At 50.9% G+C, this 18,792-nt stretch overlaps 2 protein-coding genes across 3 annotated transcripts; both read right to left on the minus strand.

The window, feature by feature from the left end:
• Positions 1 to 268: 268 nt before the first annotated feature.
• Positions 269 to 11,689, minus strand: FDFT1 (farnesyl-diphosphate farnesyltransferase 1; the record flags this gene model as incomplete). Of its 2 annotated transcripts, XM_080614825.1 has the most annotated exons (8): positions 269 to 994; positions 2,027 to 2,179; positions 2,453 to 2,629; positions 3,238 to 3,429; positions 3,886 to 4,014; positions 5,774 to 5,957; positions 10,429 to 10,526; positions 11,556 to 11,689. In XM_080614825.1, 8 exons carry the CDS (start codon positions 11,655 to 11,657, stop codon positions 773 to 775), a joined length of 1,257 nt encoding a protein of 418 aa, XP_080470951.1. In that variant the 3' UTR covers positions 269 to 772. The 2 variants fall into 2 exon arrangements, with proteins under 2 accessions (XP_080470951.1, XP_080470950.1); XM_080614824.1 differs by lacking the exon at positions 11,556 to 11,689 and having other exon boundaries at positions 10,429 to 10,745.
• A 2,656-nt stretch (positions 11,690 to 14,345) lies between these two features.
• Positions 14,346 to 18,096, minus strand: NEIL2 (nei like DNA glycosylase 2; the record flags this gene model as incomplete). Its single annotated transcript, XM_080615367.1, has 4 exons — positions 17,956 to 18,096; positions 16,573 to 16,904; positions 15,138 to 15,334; positions 14,346 to 14,662 (listed from the first exon to the last, which is right to left on the minus strand). Exons 1-4 carry the CDS (start codon positions 18,091 to 18,093, stop codon positions 14,346 to 14,348), a joined length of 984 nt encoding a protein of 327 aa, XP_080471493.1. The 5' UTR covers positions 18,094 to 18,096.
• Between the last annotated feature and the right edge of the window lie 696 nt (positions 18,097 to 18,792).

The following is an 18,792-nucleotide window of genomic DNA, read 5'->3' on the forward strand; positions in this document are numbered from 1 at the left end:
CATGCTCAGACATGTACCTTTGCAAGTGCAGGGTGCCACCTGCGAGAGGGCAGGGAAGCTGCAACACGTGGCTTTCAGCTGTGAGCACATTAAAGTGGACAGAGCATCCCTCCTTCTATGTATTTAACATTAAAAGGGGCTTGTTTCAAGTCTAGCAGCCTCCTTAAGCACAAGAACAGAAATGTAAAGACTGACTCTGTTTCCAGGTTGCAGGGTGTCAACCAGCCTGGGCTGAGGGCCAGAAGGTGGCCACAGCTTTTTCCCTGGGTAAGGAAGCATGTTGCTCTCCTGGCTGAAGCAGCATCCTTCCAGTGTGGAGCAGGCACCAGAGGCAATGTGGAAGAGGCTGCTTAAGAAAGGGAGGCAAAATCTAAGTGGTTTTCCTCAGCTCTGAGCTGGAAAGGGCGTCTCACATCTCAAGCAAAAGGGAAGAGGCAACTGGAGTTTCTATTTAAAACCATCCTAACCAAAAATAAAAAGATTCAGGGAAACCATCCAACAGGAAAGAAGGGAAAAAAATCTTCAACCCCAAACAGCAAGACTCCGATTAGTGCTTGTAACCATCCAAGCAGACAGCAAGGGCGGTGAGGAGCAGAGCCTGGCAACGCTGCACCACTGCCCTGGGGCCACAGCTCACCGGTGTCCTGTCCTTATCACCATCCAGGCCCCATGGCACCCCGATGCCCGGCCATCCCCACCGGCAGGGGATGAGGAGACTCCTACCTCCGCTGCCCATGTCCAACCATCTCTTCCCCCCGCCCGCCTCTGCCCATCAGTTCTCTCCTGCCTGGACATAGTCCTCGGTGGCCTTGGAGAGGGTGCTGAGGTACTGCCAGCTCAGGGCAGCCAGGAGCATGGCAAATGACAGGTAGATGGGGGAGTAGTGGTGGCGCGAGGCCATGGGGCTGCTGGGCAAGCTCATGGCGCGGATGGAGGTGATGATCTGCTGCGTCTTGTTGGACGATGGGTCTGTGCTTGGGATCTTCTGGTTGATCTGGGGAGGAGGAAGGAAAGAGGAGTTATGGCTCCCACCCAAGGTTCAAGAGGCAAACGGGACCACTGCGTGGAAGGGGAAATGTTAAGGGCCATCATGTCCTCAAGAACAATCTCAGTGATGGATTGCCATGGAGCAACGATCAGCAGCAAGGGATGCCTGGACCGGGCCAGGGCCCATTTCCCTTGAGGAGTGCACTAAGCCAAGCAGCCTCTTGAGGGCACCCTATGATGAGAGATGGACCACATCAGACATAATCCCTCAATCACAAGTGGTGTTGCTGGAACTAGTGGTTCTTGCCCTGCAATCCTCACTGCAGTGAGATACTTGTCTGCATGGGGCATAGGGAGGTGTGAATGAGCAGAGATCCTCTTTTTTGCTAAGGTGCCGAGGTGTCCCTTGCCATAGGGTTGGCCAGCCCACAAAGGGAGCTCTAATAATCCATGTTTTGGGGTCTCTCTGGTGCAGAACTAATGTCCTTTTATTTAACACCCCTTGCTGGATTTGTTTTTGAGTTGCTATTTTATCTTCCCATGAAAACAATCACAGTTGTGAACTTTAACCTCCACAGTACCCTCAAGCTGGGAGTCCCACTGCTTTAAGCAGCTGTAAAGAGCTGCCCTTATTTACTGCTGGCCATGGAGCACAACCACCACATCATCCTGCAAGCTGCAAGTACAGAAACCAAGAGAACAAGAGTGCTCACTTGTTTTCAAGCAGCTCACAGGGAGATGATGCAACCTGTTCAGAAGTGTGTTGTGGGAAAGGTCCTCTGTGCCTACTCAGCCCAGGTGCTCTCAGAGCTGACTACTCTGATTCTCCATCAGCAAGGCAGGACTTCAGTCTCTGCCTCTTAACACAAGCACCTGGACCCGGTTTGGTCCAGGCCAAAACCACATCAAGGTCACCATTTCCTGCCACCACTGAACTAAGAGATGTAAAGAGAGGATTAACAGATTCATGTGTCTTCCCAGTTTCATACCATGAATGAGGATGGGAACAGCCAGAAATTAATCAAACTGCTCAACCTACCTCTTCCACGTACTGGTACATGATGGCTTTGACAGCTTGTATGTTTGTGGCATCCATCATGAGACTGACGGCTTGTCCCTTTCGTATCTTCACTACACCCCTGAATACTTGCTTGTTGTTATAGCAGGCAGCCAATGTAGCAATAGCCATCACCTGAGGAGAAACACAAAGAGCCCTTACCACTTTGTGAGGAGCTTGCTAAGGGAGTAACCTCAGCTCTACTGAAATTGATGCTAAGACACTCTGGAGAGGAGCCCCAACCTCACCAACAGCAGAAAGAGCAGGTACCAGGAAAAAAGGAAGAGAGAGAAGAGATGGAGAATAAAACAGGCTAATACCAACATGATACATAACAACATCCTTCACCTCCAGCTTCTCATCAGCTGGGCTGCAGATGATGAAGAACCACTTGAAAACGTAACTCACCTGGGGGATAGCACAGAAGTTGAAGACAGTTTGGTTTTTCAGGCGGGATAAGTACTTGAGGACATCAGGGACGTGGTGGAGGGCGTTGGTGATGAGCTCATTCAGACACTGGACAGCCATATCGATGTTCTCTGGTTTGGCAAGATCCGAGAGCTTCTTTGCGTATCTGCTCCAAACCTAAACACGAAGATAAGGATTCACAAGTTGGAGGGTACATTCCTGCTGTAAGAGTGACATCAATAACACTGAGGTCTGGGAGACCAACGTGAACCACCAGAGACCCACAAAAGCCTTGAAGGACTTATTAGGCTCAAGAAAAGAAGGAAGATTGCAAAATTACAAGAACTGTTATTATCAAGGTGTACAATCAATAGTAGCAATCTTATGCAGCACAACTTTACTGTCAGATCTAATAAAATTGAAGCCGACCATCAAGTCTCTCCTGTTAACTTTGGCTTAAAGGGCCATGAGAGACAGTAAAATTTTAGCTGTCCACCTTCCACTGCACACCCTATAACGGCTTCCTAAGACGGGTGTCCTGGGAAGCATGGATGGTTGGCTGCATCCATTAGAGTTCTCCAACACAAGTGTGAAAGACTGTCAAGGGACACCAACTTCAGAGGAAAAAAAATGGATTTGCGTATTTCAAAGGAAATTCCAGTAGGAATTCTTCTAACGAGAGGATTCAATTCACTGTATCAGAGTAGCAACAGCACCTTCAGTCTCAGTGCATTTCCCAAAGAGGCACAGCAGGAACCTCACCCTAAGACAGTGTTCTCCCTCACCTCTCTTGGCCAGAACTCCCTTCCCTCCATCTGGTCTTCCAGATAGTCCCGGATAATGTTGGTTTTCTGCAGGAAGAGGCCCATGGAGTTTGCCAGCTCTGTGTCCTGTCCAACAATAGCATCTTCTAGCTCTGATGCAGAGAAGAGACGGGAAAGGCCGATCCCCACCAGCCCAGCAACGTAGTGACAATACTGCGAGGCACAAAGAGGGGAAGGGGCAGGAACAAAACAAGATAAAAGAAGCAGTTACAGGCTATTTACCACAGTGATCTTTACAAAACTGTTGCTCAGAAGCCATTGGGAGTACACGTTCTGCAAGTTCTCACAGCCCTTCCTGGGACATCTCAGCTTTCCCATACCCAGCAAACACCTCAGCATGTCCCACCAAGCTGTCACTCTGCTGTCATCAGCCAAATGAACCACCCACAGGGGAACAAGCTGATGCAGTGGGTTACCCCAAACATATGCTGATGGGCAACACCAACAAGCTACACCATGCTCCCATTACCCACAGGACCAGCAGTCTCTCAAAGCCTTCCCAAGCCCACAGTCTTCCTCATCCAGCTGAACCCTCTTCCCACAACAATGCCTTCACAGTGACAAAGTGGATGTTACATTCAGTCCACTCCTCTGTCCAGGCTGACTTACCTTATCCCACTCACGCTGAGAGTCCACCTTCTTCTCTAAGAACTCTGCCATCCCAACGCCCATTTTGTGGCAAATATCTGAGATCACATCCCGGTAGACCTTTGACAGGTTCCTGAACTCCATGGAGATCTGCAGCACAAACCACCACGAGGAAGAAAACAAAAGACAGTGTCAGGAAAAGCCAGCAGGGTTCAACATTTATTAAGGAATAAGAAAAAGGCTGTTTACAAGGCTCTTATCCCACCCTGGCTGCAGATACAGGACAACTCCCACAACCAAGAGTTGTTTCAAGGCCCTTAAAGCACAGGCCCTGTCTGTTCTCAGTACAGTCTCTGGCGGTAGATCAGACACAGCAGTATCTTTGGGAAGGCTCAGTGGCCTTGACTGGTATCATCCGGGAGCTGCAGCACAGAAGTAGCTACACTTGGTGCACAGTCGGGGGTTCTTTTGTAGTTTGTGAGAGCATTCCATCACAGCAACCATGGGAAAGACAGGGGAGGTTTCTGGTACTCTGTTCTCCTGAGCTCTCTCCAGCTCTGGCTTCACAGTGTGCATTTTGCACAACAGGAGAGGCACCAAACAACTTAAAGAGTGTGAAATCCTCCTTCTGCATATTCACGAACATAACTCAGAGACTCAATTGCTCTCACATTGGAAACACAAAAGTGCATCCTCCCCTTCCCAAAACTGAGGAGCATCACGTTTTGTAGTGCTAAGCTTTATTCTATGATTGTGCTAAGCTAAGGGGTCTTTATAGTTAATTTATTATTTGATAATGTATTACTTATTTATAGTGGGTAACTACAGCCAGCCCAGCATGTGTGACAGCATAATGACAGCGGTCTGACTGATTACAGCTCAGACCCCAGCATGGATCCAGGCTCCTCTCCTGACTCTATCCACAGCTGCTGGCATGTCCTTGCCCTGTAAAATAGTCTGTCTATAAAATAAGCATACTGACTCTGCTTCTGTTTCAGTTGCTTCAATCTACTACATGGAGAAGCACAACCTGCAAGTACTCCTCTATGAAACATTACTAGAATCAAGTCATACCTGAGCATGAAGTCACATTGCCCAAGTGAATAACACATACACACCAAGACAGACAACAAAGTGCAATAAACACTGTTTATTTTTCCAGTGCCTAAAGGCACCAACAAGAAAGCTGGAGAGGCACATTTTACAAGGGCTTGTAGGGACAGCACAAGGGGGAATGGCTTTAACCTGACAGAGGGGAGATTGAGATGAGATCTTAGGCACAAGTTCTTCTCTGTGAGCGTGGTGAGGCCCTGGCACAGGGTGCCCAGAGAAGCTGTGGCTGCCCCATCCCTGGCAGTGTTCAAGGCCAGGTTGGACGGGGCTTGGAGCAACCTGGTCTAGTGGAAGGTGTTCCTGTCCATGGCAGGGGGTTGAGACTGGATGAGCTTTAACGTCCCTTCCAGCCCAAACCATTCCATGATTCTATGATTATATATATCACAAAGGTCTGCAAGCAGAGTACTGTAGCAGATCTTTGCAGGGCCAGCACAAATGCTGTCCATCCATAAGCCAAATGCCAGAGAAGCTTTCCTCCTCTCCTAGGAGTCCAGGACACCCAACCCAGGTAATGCAGAGTGCCCAATCCAAAACACTCTCCACAAGGTGATGGCCATTTAATCTTCCAACAGGGGAAGAAAAAAGCCGCTTTTTAAAGCTGGCACTTCTCCACAGCCAGACTTTCACAGAGTTGCACAGTATTTGGGTTTCTCACTCCAGCTCTGCATTCAGCCTCATGTGCAAGTGATGAACTACGGGCTCACCAGGGACTGCATGACCTCAGCAGGCATAGGCAGACTTAGTGACAGAAAGGCATCACAAGGCAGCTGAAGCAAGGAGGTGGATGCCTTACCGTTGGGAAGTCTTCGAGCACCTGCCGGTCCTTCTCCTTGCTCTCCATGTACTTCCACTCTGGTTGGTAGAGATAGGAGTGAAACTCGTGCAGCATTGGGACCTTCACATCTAAGCTGATGGTCATGTCATCCTCTATAGTGTCCAGGGCCCGGAGAACTAGGTAGAATATACAGACGGCATGTCTGGGGGGAGGAGAAAAAACAATCCCTTACTTGGGATTGCCTATTAGGCAGGACAAATAGCTTAGATTAACCACAAAGCCTTCAGCAGGCACTGAAAGCTCAATATGATACACATAGGCACTGCCAGGTTGTTGATGCCTCAGGAAGATAGCACTTCCAGCAAAATTCACTGTAATGTTGCAGGTGATACAGTACTGCTTTGGTCAAAGGATACCCAAATACAATCCCTCCTCCTTCAAGTCATGGAATGGTTTGGGTTGGAAGGGGCCTTTAAAGGTCACTTAGCTCAACCCCTCTGCAATGGGCAGGGATATCTTCAACTATATCCCAGGTGTCAGCTTCCCCAGCCCTCATATGAGGGACAGTGACTGTCCCCTGCAGTGTAGGAAAGTAAACCAGACGCATTAGAAACATGCTGCTCACATCCCAGAATCAGAGGAGCAGGTTAAGGATGGAAAGCACCACCAGCAGCACCTCCCACCTACCTTGCTCATCATCTCCTTGAACCTGTGCTCTGAGCAACAGTGGTGCCTCCACACAAACTCCCCATGGGCTGACTGCTGTGAGAGCTGCATTAGGAAACCCTTTCCTTCCTGCAGGAAACTATAGCATGGCTTTTGGCTTTCTAAGATGCATACACCGGGGAAGGGAAAGGCCTGTTCTCCCTGGGCAGGGCACTGCCAGGTCCAACCCTGCAAGCAAGGCCAGCATTTGTTAGAACCTGGAGGACAGAGCCTGAAGTCAGCTGACTGGGAAAAGCAAACACAAAACAAGGAAGGGAAAAAGCTGGTGTAATTTTCCTATCACCTCCCTTTCTCTGCACCCAGCACCCTTTTATCCTGCTTGTGGAAGGAGTAAAGGGGTGCCTTACTGGAACATTAGGAAACAGGAACATTAGGACAGGAATACAGCCAAAACCACCCTTTATTTTATATCTCCACATGCAAGACACTGGAACCAGCCCACATATCCTAGCATCCGAGCAGGAAGCTGCTTGAAAGCCACTTCCCCTCTCCATCCCATTGCCTCTGCCTTCCCTATTCCTGCCTTCCCCAACCAGGCTCCACACTTCTGCTGCCGAAGCAAAGACACAAGTGCTGATGGCAAGAAATATTGGCTCCAACTCTACAACTTATGTAAATTAATCCCCTAGCTCTAAATGAGCACAATGATACATCAAGGAGATGATGCATTTATTAATTGCTTAACAAATAGAAACTAGCTTGGACTGCTTAAATGCTAATTACTAGGCAAAAGCATTGCTCTCCTTGAATGACACCATGCAAGCGGTGATTAACCAGCCAGGGAAAACTGACTGGCTTTTGGAGCCAATACTGTTAAATTTGGCATTTTTTCCTTAATTGAAGAGTATTTAATATCTCCATCAAAATACACATCCCAGTGCTCATGAGCAGTTCTCTCATGCCCTCCTGCTCCTTTGCACAACTGAGTTTTTCCATTTTGACCAAGCTGCAAAGGTTCACCTGACACAATGCAAGGGTCCAGGACTCCTACCCCCTTTCAGCAGCAACGAAGAAAGGCAGAGCAGAATCTGAAAAGTCATCCCAGAAGCACTTCTCACACTGACACCATGCCAAGGGAAGCAATAACTCCAGCATAGTTGAAACACTCATTTAACCGCACTTCTGCATCCAAACCTTAACTCCATCCCTAGTTTCCATCATACACTGAATTTAGCTCTGTGGTGATTTGGGCAAATGAAAGGAAGAAATTGTTTATGATGAGGGTAATGAGACACTGGAACAGGTAGCACAGAGGTGGTAGATGCTCCATCCCTGAAAACATTCATGGCCTGGGAGCAACCTGATCTTGTTGAAGATGTCCCTGCTTATTGCAGTGTGGTTGGACTAGATGATGTTTAAAGGTCCCTTCCAACCCAAACTATTTTATGATTGCATGAAATATAAGACCATAAAAACAACTATGCACTGGAGCATGGTCTGCCTGCAGCTCTCCATTTCTCTGCAGGGTTCCCAAGCACCATGATCTCAGTTGGGCTCCAACTTGAGATCCATGGAGATGACAGGCGGCTAACCAAAGCCACACAGTCTTCACCAGGAAACCTGTGTGACACTGCTAGAAGAAAACACTGACATTACCTCTCCTTTGCAGAACTGGAAGTGCCTACTTCCCAACAGCAAGCCTGGTTTCATCTCGGGGCTCAAGCTCCTAGGTGCAGCTCCCCCTTCCCAGGTGAGGAGGTCTCCTTTCTCCTTGCCACAGCATTCACCCTCTACTAGCACAAAGCTGGTCCTTTCCACAAAGCAGCTGAACCTGCAGGGATTGATGCTGAAGGGTCCCAGGGACAGGCACCAGGAGAAGGCAGAAGCATCCCTCCGCTCCACCACCAGGAGAGGAGCTGTGGTGCTGTCTCCTAACTCCTCGCTCCCACCAGAAGTTATGACATTGGCTCAGCTGCTGATGGAAGCTGCAGTTTTGAGCCTCCCACCTTCCAAGAAAACACCCTAAGCACTGATCAACAGGCTGGACAGGGCCTTGGCCAACAGAACACATGGTTTATGGGGCCAAGAAAGATAAACAAGGAACCAAACATTTTAGCTCAACTACCAACACCTTGGCCAGGGAAGCATGGCTCCAAGCACTCATCTACAAGTTCTCTGTTTTCCAGCAGTCCTTAGGAGATGCATAGAAGCTCTCCCGGGAGCAGTGATTGGAACCAGGGAGCAGGAGCCTGCCAACATGGAAATTTCACTCCAAAGAAGTCACAAACAAAGTTAGGGCAAGGGAGGGCACCAGGCTGTGGCACAGGACACTGTGCTCAAGAACAGACCCAAGCAGTGCTGTGTTTGTCAGCACAATGTGGTTGTTTCAGTGCTTGAACCCTACGCTCCCAGCTCATTCAACCAGCAAGAACAGAGGTCAGTATTAAGTGGTTTATAACCACATAGGTTCCCCCTAACGGGGTTAACATCAGTGAAAGCACAATGATCACCTCACACTTTGAGGTGATCCAACAAAATTAATTCCTTCAGTAAGCTGCTGATCTGCCTATTTCTATATTCTGCCTATTTTGCATTTCCCTCTTTCGTCCTTAACTTTTCAGCAGAGCCACTGTGTTTCGAAAACGAGTTTCTTCTGACGCACTACAGAGCCAGCTGTAATTCAGCAGCAATCCCTGCACAGCCCTAGGTTGGTAATGGCATTTCTAGGATGCCAGGCATAAGTTTCTGTGCCTGAAGGATAGCATCTTCCTGACCCCAGCAAGCTGCAAAGCAAGGATTAAAGAACAGAAAAGAGAGATGAGAAAGACAACCAAAGGAATATGAAGGCAAGCACACCACATACTGACGTTGCCAACAGGATTCAGGATGTTTTATTGAGTAGCCTTTTTTTTTCTCCTCAATTTCTACATTAGCTAATATAGCAAGCATGGGAAAAAAAGCTTAATTCTTGGCCCCAGTTGTACCTTTCCACACATCCCCTGCCAAACCACTGCATTTCTTTGCCTTTCCTGTAAAACAGGCTGCAAACACCATTTCATAAACACTGGACAACAGCTATGGGGCACCATCCCAAAAGCCAAACCAGGGCTCAGAAATCCAACAGCTAACCCAGTGTACAGCACCTACAACCGCTCAGCAGAGCCACAACCACATCATTAGATGTATCCAGTACAGAAACTTCCCATATTGATGATTAACCCAGTTTGGGATTAACTGAAAAGAGACCTATATACTGAAGTCAGTAGTCACCATACAAATACAAGGAATTATGGAGAGCATATATATATATATATATAGCCACAAGGCCCCAGGCCAGCTGAGCTTTGCATCCTCCACTACTATTACTGTCTGAAACTTTCCTGCATGCAACAACAATATTTGTACAGCAAAAAAAGAAGCGTGCAGCAAGCCCACCTGATGACTGAACAGGTTTTGAGGCAGCTGCTTCCAAAAGCATCTTTCAGGCAGGATGCAGACCCTTGGTCAGCCCCGGAACGTTTCCCACCTCCTCCCGAAGCCCAGCCTTGGCACTGCCAGGACACATTCCCAGGGTATCACTAACAGCACAGGGCCAGCCGCTGTGTTTAACCATCTGCAGGCCGAGGACCTGCAGTGCTAGCCCCCAGGAACGCGGCTGGTGGGGGGGGCCGTGTGCGACAGCCAGCTCAGACGTGAGAAACCCCACGTCCCGCTGCACGGGGTGGGGCTGCCCTGAGCATCTCCAACCAGCGCTGCTCAGCACAGCACCCCTGAGGCACAGGAGGGAAGAGGGAGGGCTGCGCCGTGGCTCAGATAAAGAACATCGTATGTGGGGACACTGCATGGGGAATCCTGGCATTAGAGGGGGGACACTGCACCCACCACCTCTTGGGGAGCCCCTGTGTTGGGGAGACATCGCACCCACCCCTCCCGGGGAGCCCTGCATCCTCGGGGGGTGCATTACCCCCACCACCATCCCCAGCCTCCTGCCTGGGACCCTCACTCACCGCAACTCTCCGTCCAGAGCCTGGATGACGGCGGCGAAGCTGCGGCTGGTCTGGTTGAGGTACCGATAGCAGGTGCGGAGCCCACATTCCAGCGAGTCCTGCGGGCAAAGCGCGGTGCCGGGGGGCGGCTGAAGGCGGGGGGCAGGCGGCGGCGAGGCCGGGGGCGCCGCAGGGACCCCGCGCTGCTGAGCGCGCTGCTGAGCGCGCCGCCCGCCGCCCCGCAGCCGCCCCACAGCCCGAGGGGGACCCCGCGGTGGGGAAGGGGAAAGGGCCAGAGCCCGCTTCAAGAGGGACACCGCTTTAGTGCTGGCCGCCATCGGGGCGGGCAGCGGCGGTGGCGGGGGGCTGCAGCCCGCTCCACCCCCCAGGACCGCCCGCTCCCCGCCCCTTAACCCGCTCCGTGCCCGCCCCGTCCGAGCACCGCTGATGTACGGGGAGCATCAGGACCGTGCGGTAGTCGGAGCCGGTGCGATGCACGCAGAGTACCGGCCCCGGGCAATGCATGAGAAGTCTGAGGCCAGTGCAGCACCGGACCCATGCGATGCAGCGGAGCCATGCAACGCACGGGATGAATGAAGCCGGTGAGGAGCACCCGGGACGTGCAGTGCCCGGAGCCGGTGTGATGCACGGGAAGTATCCAGACTGTGGCAGCGGGTTTATACGATGCCCGGAGCCGGTGCGGTGCTCGCGGAGAGCAGGAGCAGGGTAAAGTCCCGATCCCGTGCAAAGAACCAGGCCCGTGCGTGGTTTGCAACCGGTGCGAGGCACGGTAATGCAAGACCCGCTGCTGGGAAACCAGGAGCCGGTGCGGTATCCGGACCCAGCGCAATGAATGAGGCCCGAGCCGCTGCAACACCCGGGATGCTCCGATACCACGCCAGGCACACGGAGCCGATGCTGCCCACGGGTGACACCGGGCCGGTGCTGCCCACGGCAACGCTGCGGCCGCACAGGGAGATGACAGCCCCGCTCACCCTTCCCCTCCTCCTCTTCACCCCGTCCCGGCCCCACATCACCGCGGCACCGCATCCCCCGCCTCCCCCCCGGGCACCGGGCACCGTGCACCGCCCGACCGACGTCGATAACGACGCGCACCCCCGTCTGTCATCACACCCCGTCCCGCTCACCGGGTCGACCCTGGGCATGACGGCGCGGTAGCCGCCCATCTTGAACCGCAGCAGGTTGTAGATGTCCTCCGGGTGGCCCAGCCATTTCTTCAGCAGCTCCATGGGGGTATCACCGCCGAGCGCGCTCCCGCCGCCGCCACCCCCCCTCTATCCACACACCGGCGCTTAACCAGAGCTGGGCGAGGCCGCCTCTGCCCCGCCTCTCCGCCAATCAACGCTCTCATCCCATCGCTCGGTGGGCCGGCTGGACGCCTATTGGCCGAGAGGCGCTCGCACCAGGGGAGGGCGAGCCAATAGAATGGCGGCGAGGCTGGTGTGACGGCCGCCGGCCAGCGCTGATTGGGTGGCGGCGCGCGTCGCCACATGCGCGGCGCTGGCGGAGCGGGAAGACGGCGGGAGGAAGCGGGCAGGCCACGGGCCGCCGCGGAGCCTCCCGGTTGCATCCCCGCTTCAGGCGTGAAGGTGCTCGCTTGTTCAAGGCACCTCCTGTCCCCTTCCCTAGCGGTACTTCTCTGGAGCCACCCTCCTCTCGGCAGGATCTCTCCAGCCTGCTGTGAGCTGGGACATGAGACCGCTGCCGGCTCTCTGCATTTGGCTCAACCACGAGTCATAGAATGCTTTGGGTTGGAAGGAACCTTAAAGCCCATCCAGTTCCAACCCCTGCATGGGCAGGGACACCTTCCGCTAGAGCAGGTTGCTTCAAGCCCCATCCAACCTGGCCTCCAGTACCCTCCAGACACCTAGGAGCTGCTATCTCATCCTTAACAACATGAGCTTCATCTGCTGGAGGTTCTTTTGTGTGTGTGTTGTTTTCTGTTTTAGAAGGGCACTGACATTACCACGTCTCACTTCCAGGCTTGCACTGACACCCTGCAGGACATGCTCAGCAGTGACATTAACCATCTTCCCTGGCACCATTGATACGCGGAGAGACTCCACAACTAGTAAAAGTTGTAAAGTAGGTATGCTTTTATTCAGCGCTGAGGTGCATCGGGATCGCTCCTCCAAAGTATGCACCCCTCAGTGTCGTTTTCCCGCTACATTTATCCTCCAAAGTTACACGCCTATACATATTCATGATCTATCCCCGCTTCGTATTATAATGAGCTAAAAAGTCCTTTGCACATGCGCACCATAACCCCATTAATTGGATTATTCATCAATCCCATAACCTGCAACCACTCAAGGGCAGCACAGTTCACAGGGGAGAGGCTGTGAAAGACTGGGAAACAGCCTACCACTGAGGTGTTCAACTCCAACACACCCTGTTGATGTGCAAGCCACCTTTAGATCATGTGCCCGCAAATACTGTACTCAGCTCTGGGCCCTCACTACAAGAAAGACATTGAGGTGCTGGAGCAGCTCCAGAGAAAGACAATGAATCAATGTCACAAGTCTGATGAGGAATGGCTGAGGGAAGTGGGGGTATTCAGTCTGGAGAAGAGGAGGCTCAGGAGGGACCTTATTGCTCTCTACAACTGCCTGAAAGGAGGTCATAGTGAGGTGGGAGAAGAGACTAACCCCCAATTAACAAGTGACAGGACAAGAGGTAACAGCTTCAAGCTGCACCAAGGAAGGTTTAGATTGGATAGTAGGAGCAATTTCTTCTCCAAAACAGTAGTCTGGCTTTGGAACAGGTTGCCCAGGGCAGTGGTGGAGTCACAGTCCCTGGAAGTGTTCACAAACCATGTAGACGAGGTCCTCAGTGACATGGTTTAGCGGTGGACTTGACAGTGCTGGGGTAAGGGTTGGACTTGTTGATCTTCAAGGTCTTTTCCAACCCAGTTGATTCTATGAGAACAGTTTTGCTGTTGACCCACTCTTAAGCAGCTGGGGAAAACTGCTACTTCCATCCTCTACAAGGCAGCACCAAATGCTGGAATTCCCCTGTGCATCTCAGCTTTCAGGCAAAAAACTACCAAGACAAGACACACTGAACTTCAGATGAACATCACTGGTTCTAACTCCAGCTTTTATTCTTCGAGTCAGCAATCTATTGTGAAAATAAACCCAAATACTGGGAGAGTGAACAGCAATAGCTCCTGCCTGCTACATAGACACACACACAGAGTCCAACAAAGGAGGGATCACACCATCTCTATTTCCAAACCTTTCTGCTCTCAAGTTACTTTGGAGGTAATGAGTTTCATGCAATCCCTGTCACAAGCACAGCATTTTTAATGTTTTTATTTTTAAATGAACTGGCAGTTTGCCACAGAACTAAAATCTGCAGGGGCAGAGATGAGCTCCACCAAGCACTGCTCAGGATTATTTTCTCCCATGGGATGGAGGCAGCTGTTCATGCAAGAGCTGAGAGATGGAACAGCCACATCTAACTACACCTAATCACAGCCTAGCACACAGGTACAGAGGCAGGATTACCCAGTACTGAGTTAATCAAGTTGTTTAGGCAGAGGGATATGCTCCTTTCTGCCAACTCCACCACAGGCCATTGCACCCATAGCAGGGCCAAGGGGTAGGAGCTCTTCAGACCCCAGAAATCACCCGCTTGACCTCCTATGCTTTCCATTTGCTGTAGTGGTGAAACAGGGTGACCAAAACATTTCTATTTACACTGTTGTGTCACTGTAACAAAAATACAACAGACACGTACAACTGCTTTCCTTTTTGCATCCAGAGGCCCAGAGTGATTCCTGTAACCTCTGCTGAGCACTCAACTCTGCCAGCTCTTTGTCCTTGAAGAGCAAACTCAACAGCCTCAAAGAAACCATGAAGACCTTCTGGATAACCAAGAGACACCCTCCAGGAAAGGAGGAGCATAAGGGCAGGTCACTCAGTGCCTGGGGAAGGATCCCCATCGCCTGACAGTACTGCAGGCTGGCATTGAGGACACCACCATGTAAGTCTTTTCCAGCCACCTGACGGTCCAAGAGTTTCCTTCATCACTGCATGCCCAAGAGGACAGTGCTCCTTCTGATATATCTGAAGGTGCAGCTTTCTCCCGTGCAGCTTGTTATTCAGCCAGTCAGAGCTGAACTGTATGGCACAGTCAAGCAGACGTTCCAGATCCAAGAGCGCCAAGAGAGTGCCTTGTGTTAATGGATGGATCTTGGCCAGGTACAAGATCTCATTCTTAATGACGTTCCCTGGAAAGAGTCAGAAATAAGGAGACAATAAGGATATTTCTTACCAAGAAGATGCAGACCTATAGCTCCAACCTGTGACTTCTGCCTCACGGATCACAGCTAGCAACACCATTCCCATTATCAGAGGTGGCATATTAAGAGTAGACTTACAGGTGGGATCAGACTGGAAGATGTTCTCTTCCCACAACCCTGGAAGCAGACCTTTCCTTCAACAAGTACAAGCCAATCCAATCACCCAAACCAAGACATTTCACAGGGCACTGCACCACTGGACTCACACAGTGCACCCACATAGCTGAAGCCTGTGGTTACAGGCTGCAAGCCTTGTCCTCAGCAAGAAGACCACATACCCTCAGCTGGATCAGCCAGAAACCATAAACTAAGGAGAAGGAGGCTCACACATGCAGCTCTGGATCTATAGACATCCCACCCACCTTCCTCTATCTCTTGGAGGCCACTATGCCCTGGAACTCACCCAGCCCTGAAAAATATCTTTGGTCTAAGAGCGTGTAGCAGATGGGATTGGGTGTGCGTAGGGCATCCAGTGCCTGGCCACGGTGGAACTCCCCAGACAGGATGTCAGAAGCAGGATCAGCCCTCGGAGAGGAGCACCAGTGCATTCGGCAGTTGTAGAAAACAAGGAAGCCTCCACTCTCAAAGTACAGAACAAGCCTGGGAATAGCAGAGAAGTTCAAGTCTCTCATCAGAAACATCCTTGAACCATTTGTTATAATCTGTTCTGGCTGAAGAAACTTTCTGGCACACAAAAAGACAGCAATGGAATGAAAAGCTACCACAGGATGAGAAAAGAGCCTGTACATGATGTAAGCTTAGGGAAAAGCACACAGCGAGGCATCAGCACTCACACATGCCTACCCATCCTCATGAAAGACAGGGAGGCATCGTGTACCAGTCCCCCATGCAGGAGGACTGCCACAGTTTAAGCACAATCACAGCTGTACCCTAGTCCAGCTATTCCTTCCCTACAGCTTATCACCACTCTTGCTTGTGTGCACAGGGTCACAGCAGGCATTCCAACACTCTAGGCCATCATCTTAATACAAGGTAGCCTCTTTAATGATTTCAGCCAGGAAACTTGCTTGTGAACCCACACAACTTGCACACAGTTGTTCATTCTGCTGCCCTGTGGTCCCTAGCCAAGAGACAGCAGCAGGCAGGGAGATACATCAGCACCTCAGCTCTCCCCAGCAGACAAGCCAGATGACCAAGGGCTCCAGCAGTAGGGCCCACAAATCAGGGCATCCGATGCTGAAACTACTTGTATAGAAATAAAGTAATCCTTCAAAAGACTGCAGGATAGGAGGGCATGGAGTGTGTCCCTAACAAGGATACCACAGAGGCCAGACCTACCTTGTGCATTATTAACCACCTGGGGTAAACAGCTCACAAGAACAGACTCCACACTGTCTTCCTATACTTATCCCTTGTCCGGGACACTTCCACTGGGAAGTTACACAGACTGTAACCCATGTTTTCAACACAGTGCTGCCTTTAACAGCATCACTCCAGCCTGTGGCTCCAGCCACCCTTGATGTAGGCTATTTACCCAATGCTTTTTTTTAAACATGTAATTGTGAGAAACTGGCATTTTCAGGGGATGATTCAGTCTGGCACCCTAAAAGTTCCCTCTTTGAATAAAAACCTTTACCGAGATGGTACTATGATCCCCAGGCTCACAGGCAGCATGCACACCACAAGTGCACTGTGGATTCCCCAGCTGAACACACCACACAACCACTCATTCCATCTCTCCTGCCTACTTATCTTCAGACTTATCAGAGTAAAGACAGGGCTGAGAGCATCCCCACACACATCTAGTTCAAGGCAGAGTGCCTCTCGAGAATGAGACGCAGACAGAAAGCACAGTGAGTAAGGGCTCCATTAAATACCTGGGTGCAGGGTCCTTCCAGTCCCCCCTCTTATTGGCTTTGTTTGCTCTTGAGAACTCATTTGCCCGAATGCTGCCAAACAAGCCGAAGTGGAAGCGCAGCCAGTTGCCTGGACCCTCTGCTGCTTCTGGGGCTTCAGATCCTGAGTGCTGGGGTTCCTGCAGCTCCTCCTCCTGGGGATGTGTCTGTGGAACACAAACCTGTCCCTGCCCTCCCTGAGCAGAAGGACTTGCCCCATTAGCAGCCTCTTCCTGCAGTACTGTCTCTTCTGCAGCTGGTGCTAAGGACTTTCCAGCTGCCACAAATGCCAGGTACAAGTTCTTCCCATGAACCTGAGGAAAAAGAAGGGATGTACTGAGGATTCATGGAACCCCTCGCTGTTTCCATACAAGTGACTATTTTCTACAACCTCTTTGAGACAGAAGGCACATCATCCCATCCTGAACATGGGATTCATTAGCATTTGAGCACTGTAGTCATTCTCTCAGCATCCCTTCGTCTACATGAAGCACATGGTATTCCAATGCCACTGTAGCGTGAAGCCCTCCCAGAGGCCCCTGACAGTCCAAAGAGACACCCCATGACAGACACTGGTGACAAAGATCAAAGTCTGTCACCACTGCTTCTCATTTGCCTCCCCACTTTGTGCTGGCCTCAAGTGCCTCAGGACAGGGTGAACTAAGTCAAAGGTGGCTCTGAAGCCACAGCCTAGCCACAAATGACTATTAAACAGCTTGCATCTGTGCCCCTGGCTGAAACTATCATGTAATCAGAGGCGAAGCTGCACTAGCACCTGGTCAGTCAAGTCCAAGTCATCACCTGAGGGAAGTCAGCAAAGTGAAGCCCTCAGCAGGACTGACCCAGCATGACTATCTCACAAGCACCCACAGTGTAGGCAACCCAACCCGGTAAAAACCTTGCCCTCTGGTATAAGGGGAGCAACTGTTCAAGTTCACAGCTGAGGGGAACAAGGCTGCTGCTTCTCACAGCCACATACTGGAGAGATCAGCTTTCATCTACAAATAGCTCTAAACAAAACCAACTCTGCATCCCTTGAAAGACACAGAGCCAGTGCATTAGCATGACCGACACAAAACTGCAACTAATTCTGGGCATCCCCATGCCCAGCCACATCACTGCAACAGCCTCTTCCTCACAGTAACCTCGATCCTAAACTTTGCACCACAGAGCAGTACTCCAGAGTGAGTGTTCACATCTCCCTGATCACACGCACCTATCCTGGCTATAAACAAAGCAATGGCCTACCTCAAACACCAGCCTGGTTGTTCTCAGGTTATGCACCTTCTGTGACCCAGATGCGGGACAATGGTGCTTTTCTCAGACTTGTCATGGACCAGTGAGTCCATCTTTAGTACAGCTCACCTGGGACTCCTGGAGCCTCAGCGCGTTCAGGTCATTCACATTGATCTTCCTGCTGCTTCCCCCCACCTTGACCACGGCTTGTCCCACAAAAGGGGAAGTCAGCAGCTGGAACTTCCTCAAGGATGGACCCTCTGGCATCTCCAGCAGTTCAGGGAATAGCAGGTCTTTTTCACACTTGGTGCCCTAGGCTTGAAGGAAAGTTGCACCTCACAAATACACAAAACCACTCAAGAGGCTGAGCTTGCCACAGTTTCTTCACCCCCATCTTCCTTCTCTAGGCACTGTGTCAAAGTCCATAAAGAGAAACAGGTTCATTTCAGGCCCAGGGATGTTGGGGAATTTCCACCCTTGGGGATATTCTTAATTCAATTAAATAAGGCCCTGAGCAACCTGCTCTAATGGTGCTTTTTGCTCCATAAGCAGGAATTTGGCCTGGGGTTGTCCAGAAGTTCTTTCCTACCACAGGTTCCCCTGGAGTCAGAGAACCTTAAATTAGACTGTTTAGCATCTCTCTCCTCACCAGAAATGAGAGCTCACCTAACTCTAACATTTAAAGCTGTGATGTTCCAGTACAAACAGGGAACACAACCTTGCATAAATATTAATAAACCAGAACAGGCCAGTGCACTGTTCTTTCCATGCCACCATGGCAAGTGCTGCTCCCTGATCAGCACCGGAGTTAGTTCATCCCCTTCCCTTGCTTTACCAGCTGCTCGCCCCACTGACCGCAACAGCATGGGCGGCTAGGGAGCATTTATACGCTCTACTAGCAGCATCTGGGATCAGAAGATGTTGTATGAGAGGGAGATGAAGCAGCCTCATCCTACAGCATCCTGT

Source organism: Psittacula echo (genome assembly GCF_963264785.1).
Source record: "Psittacula echo genome assembly, chromosome: 4".
Taxonomy (NCBI): Eukaryota; Metazoa; Chordata; class Aves; order Psittaciformes; family Psittacidae; genus Psittacula; species Psittacula echo.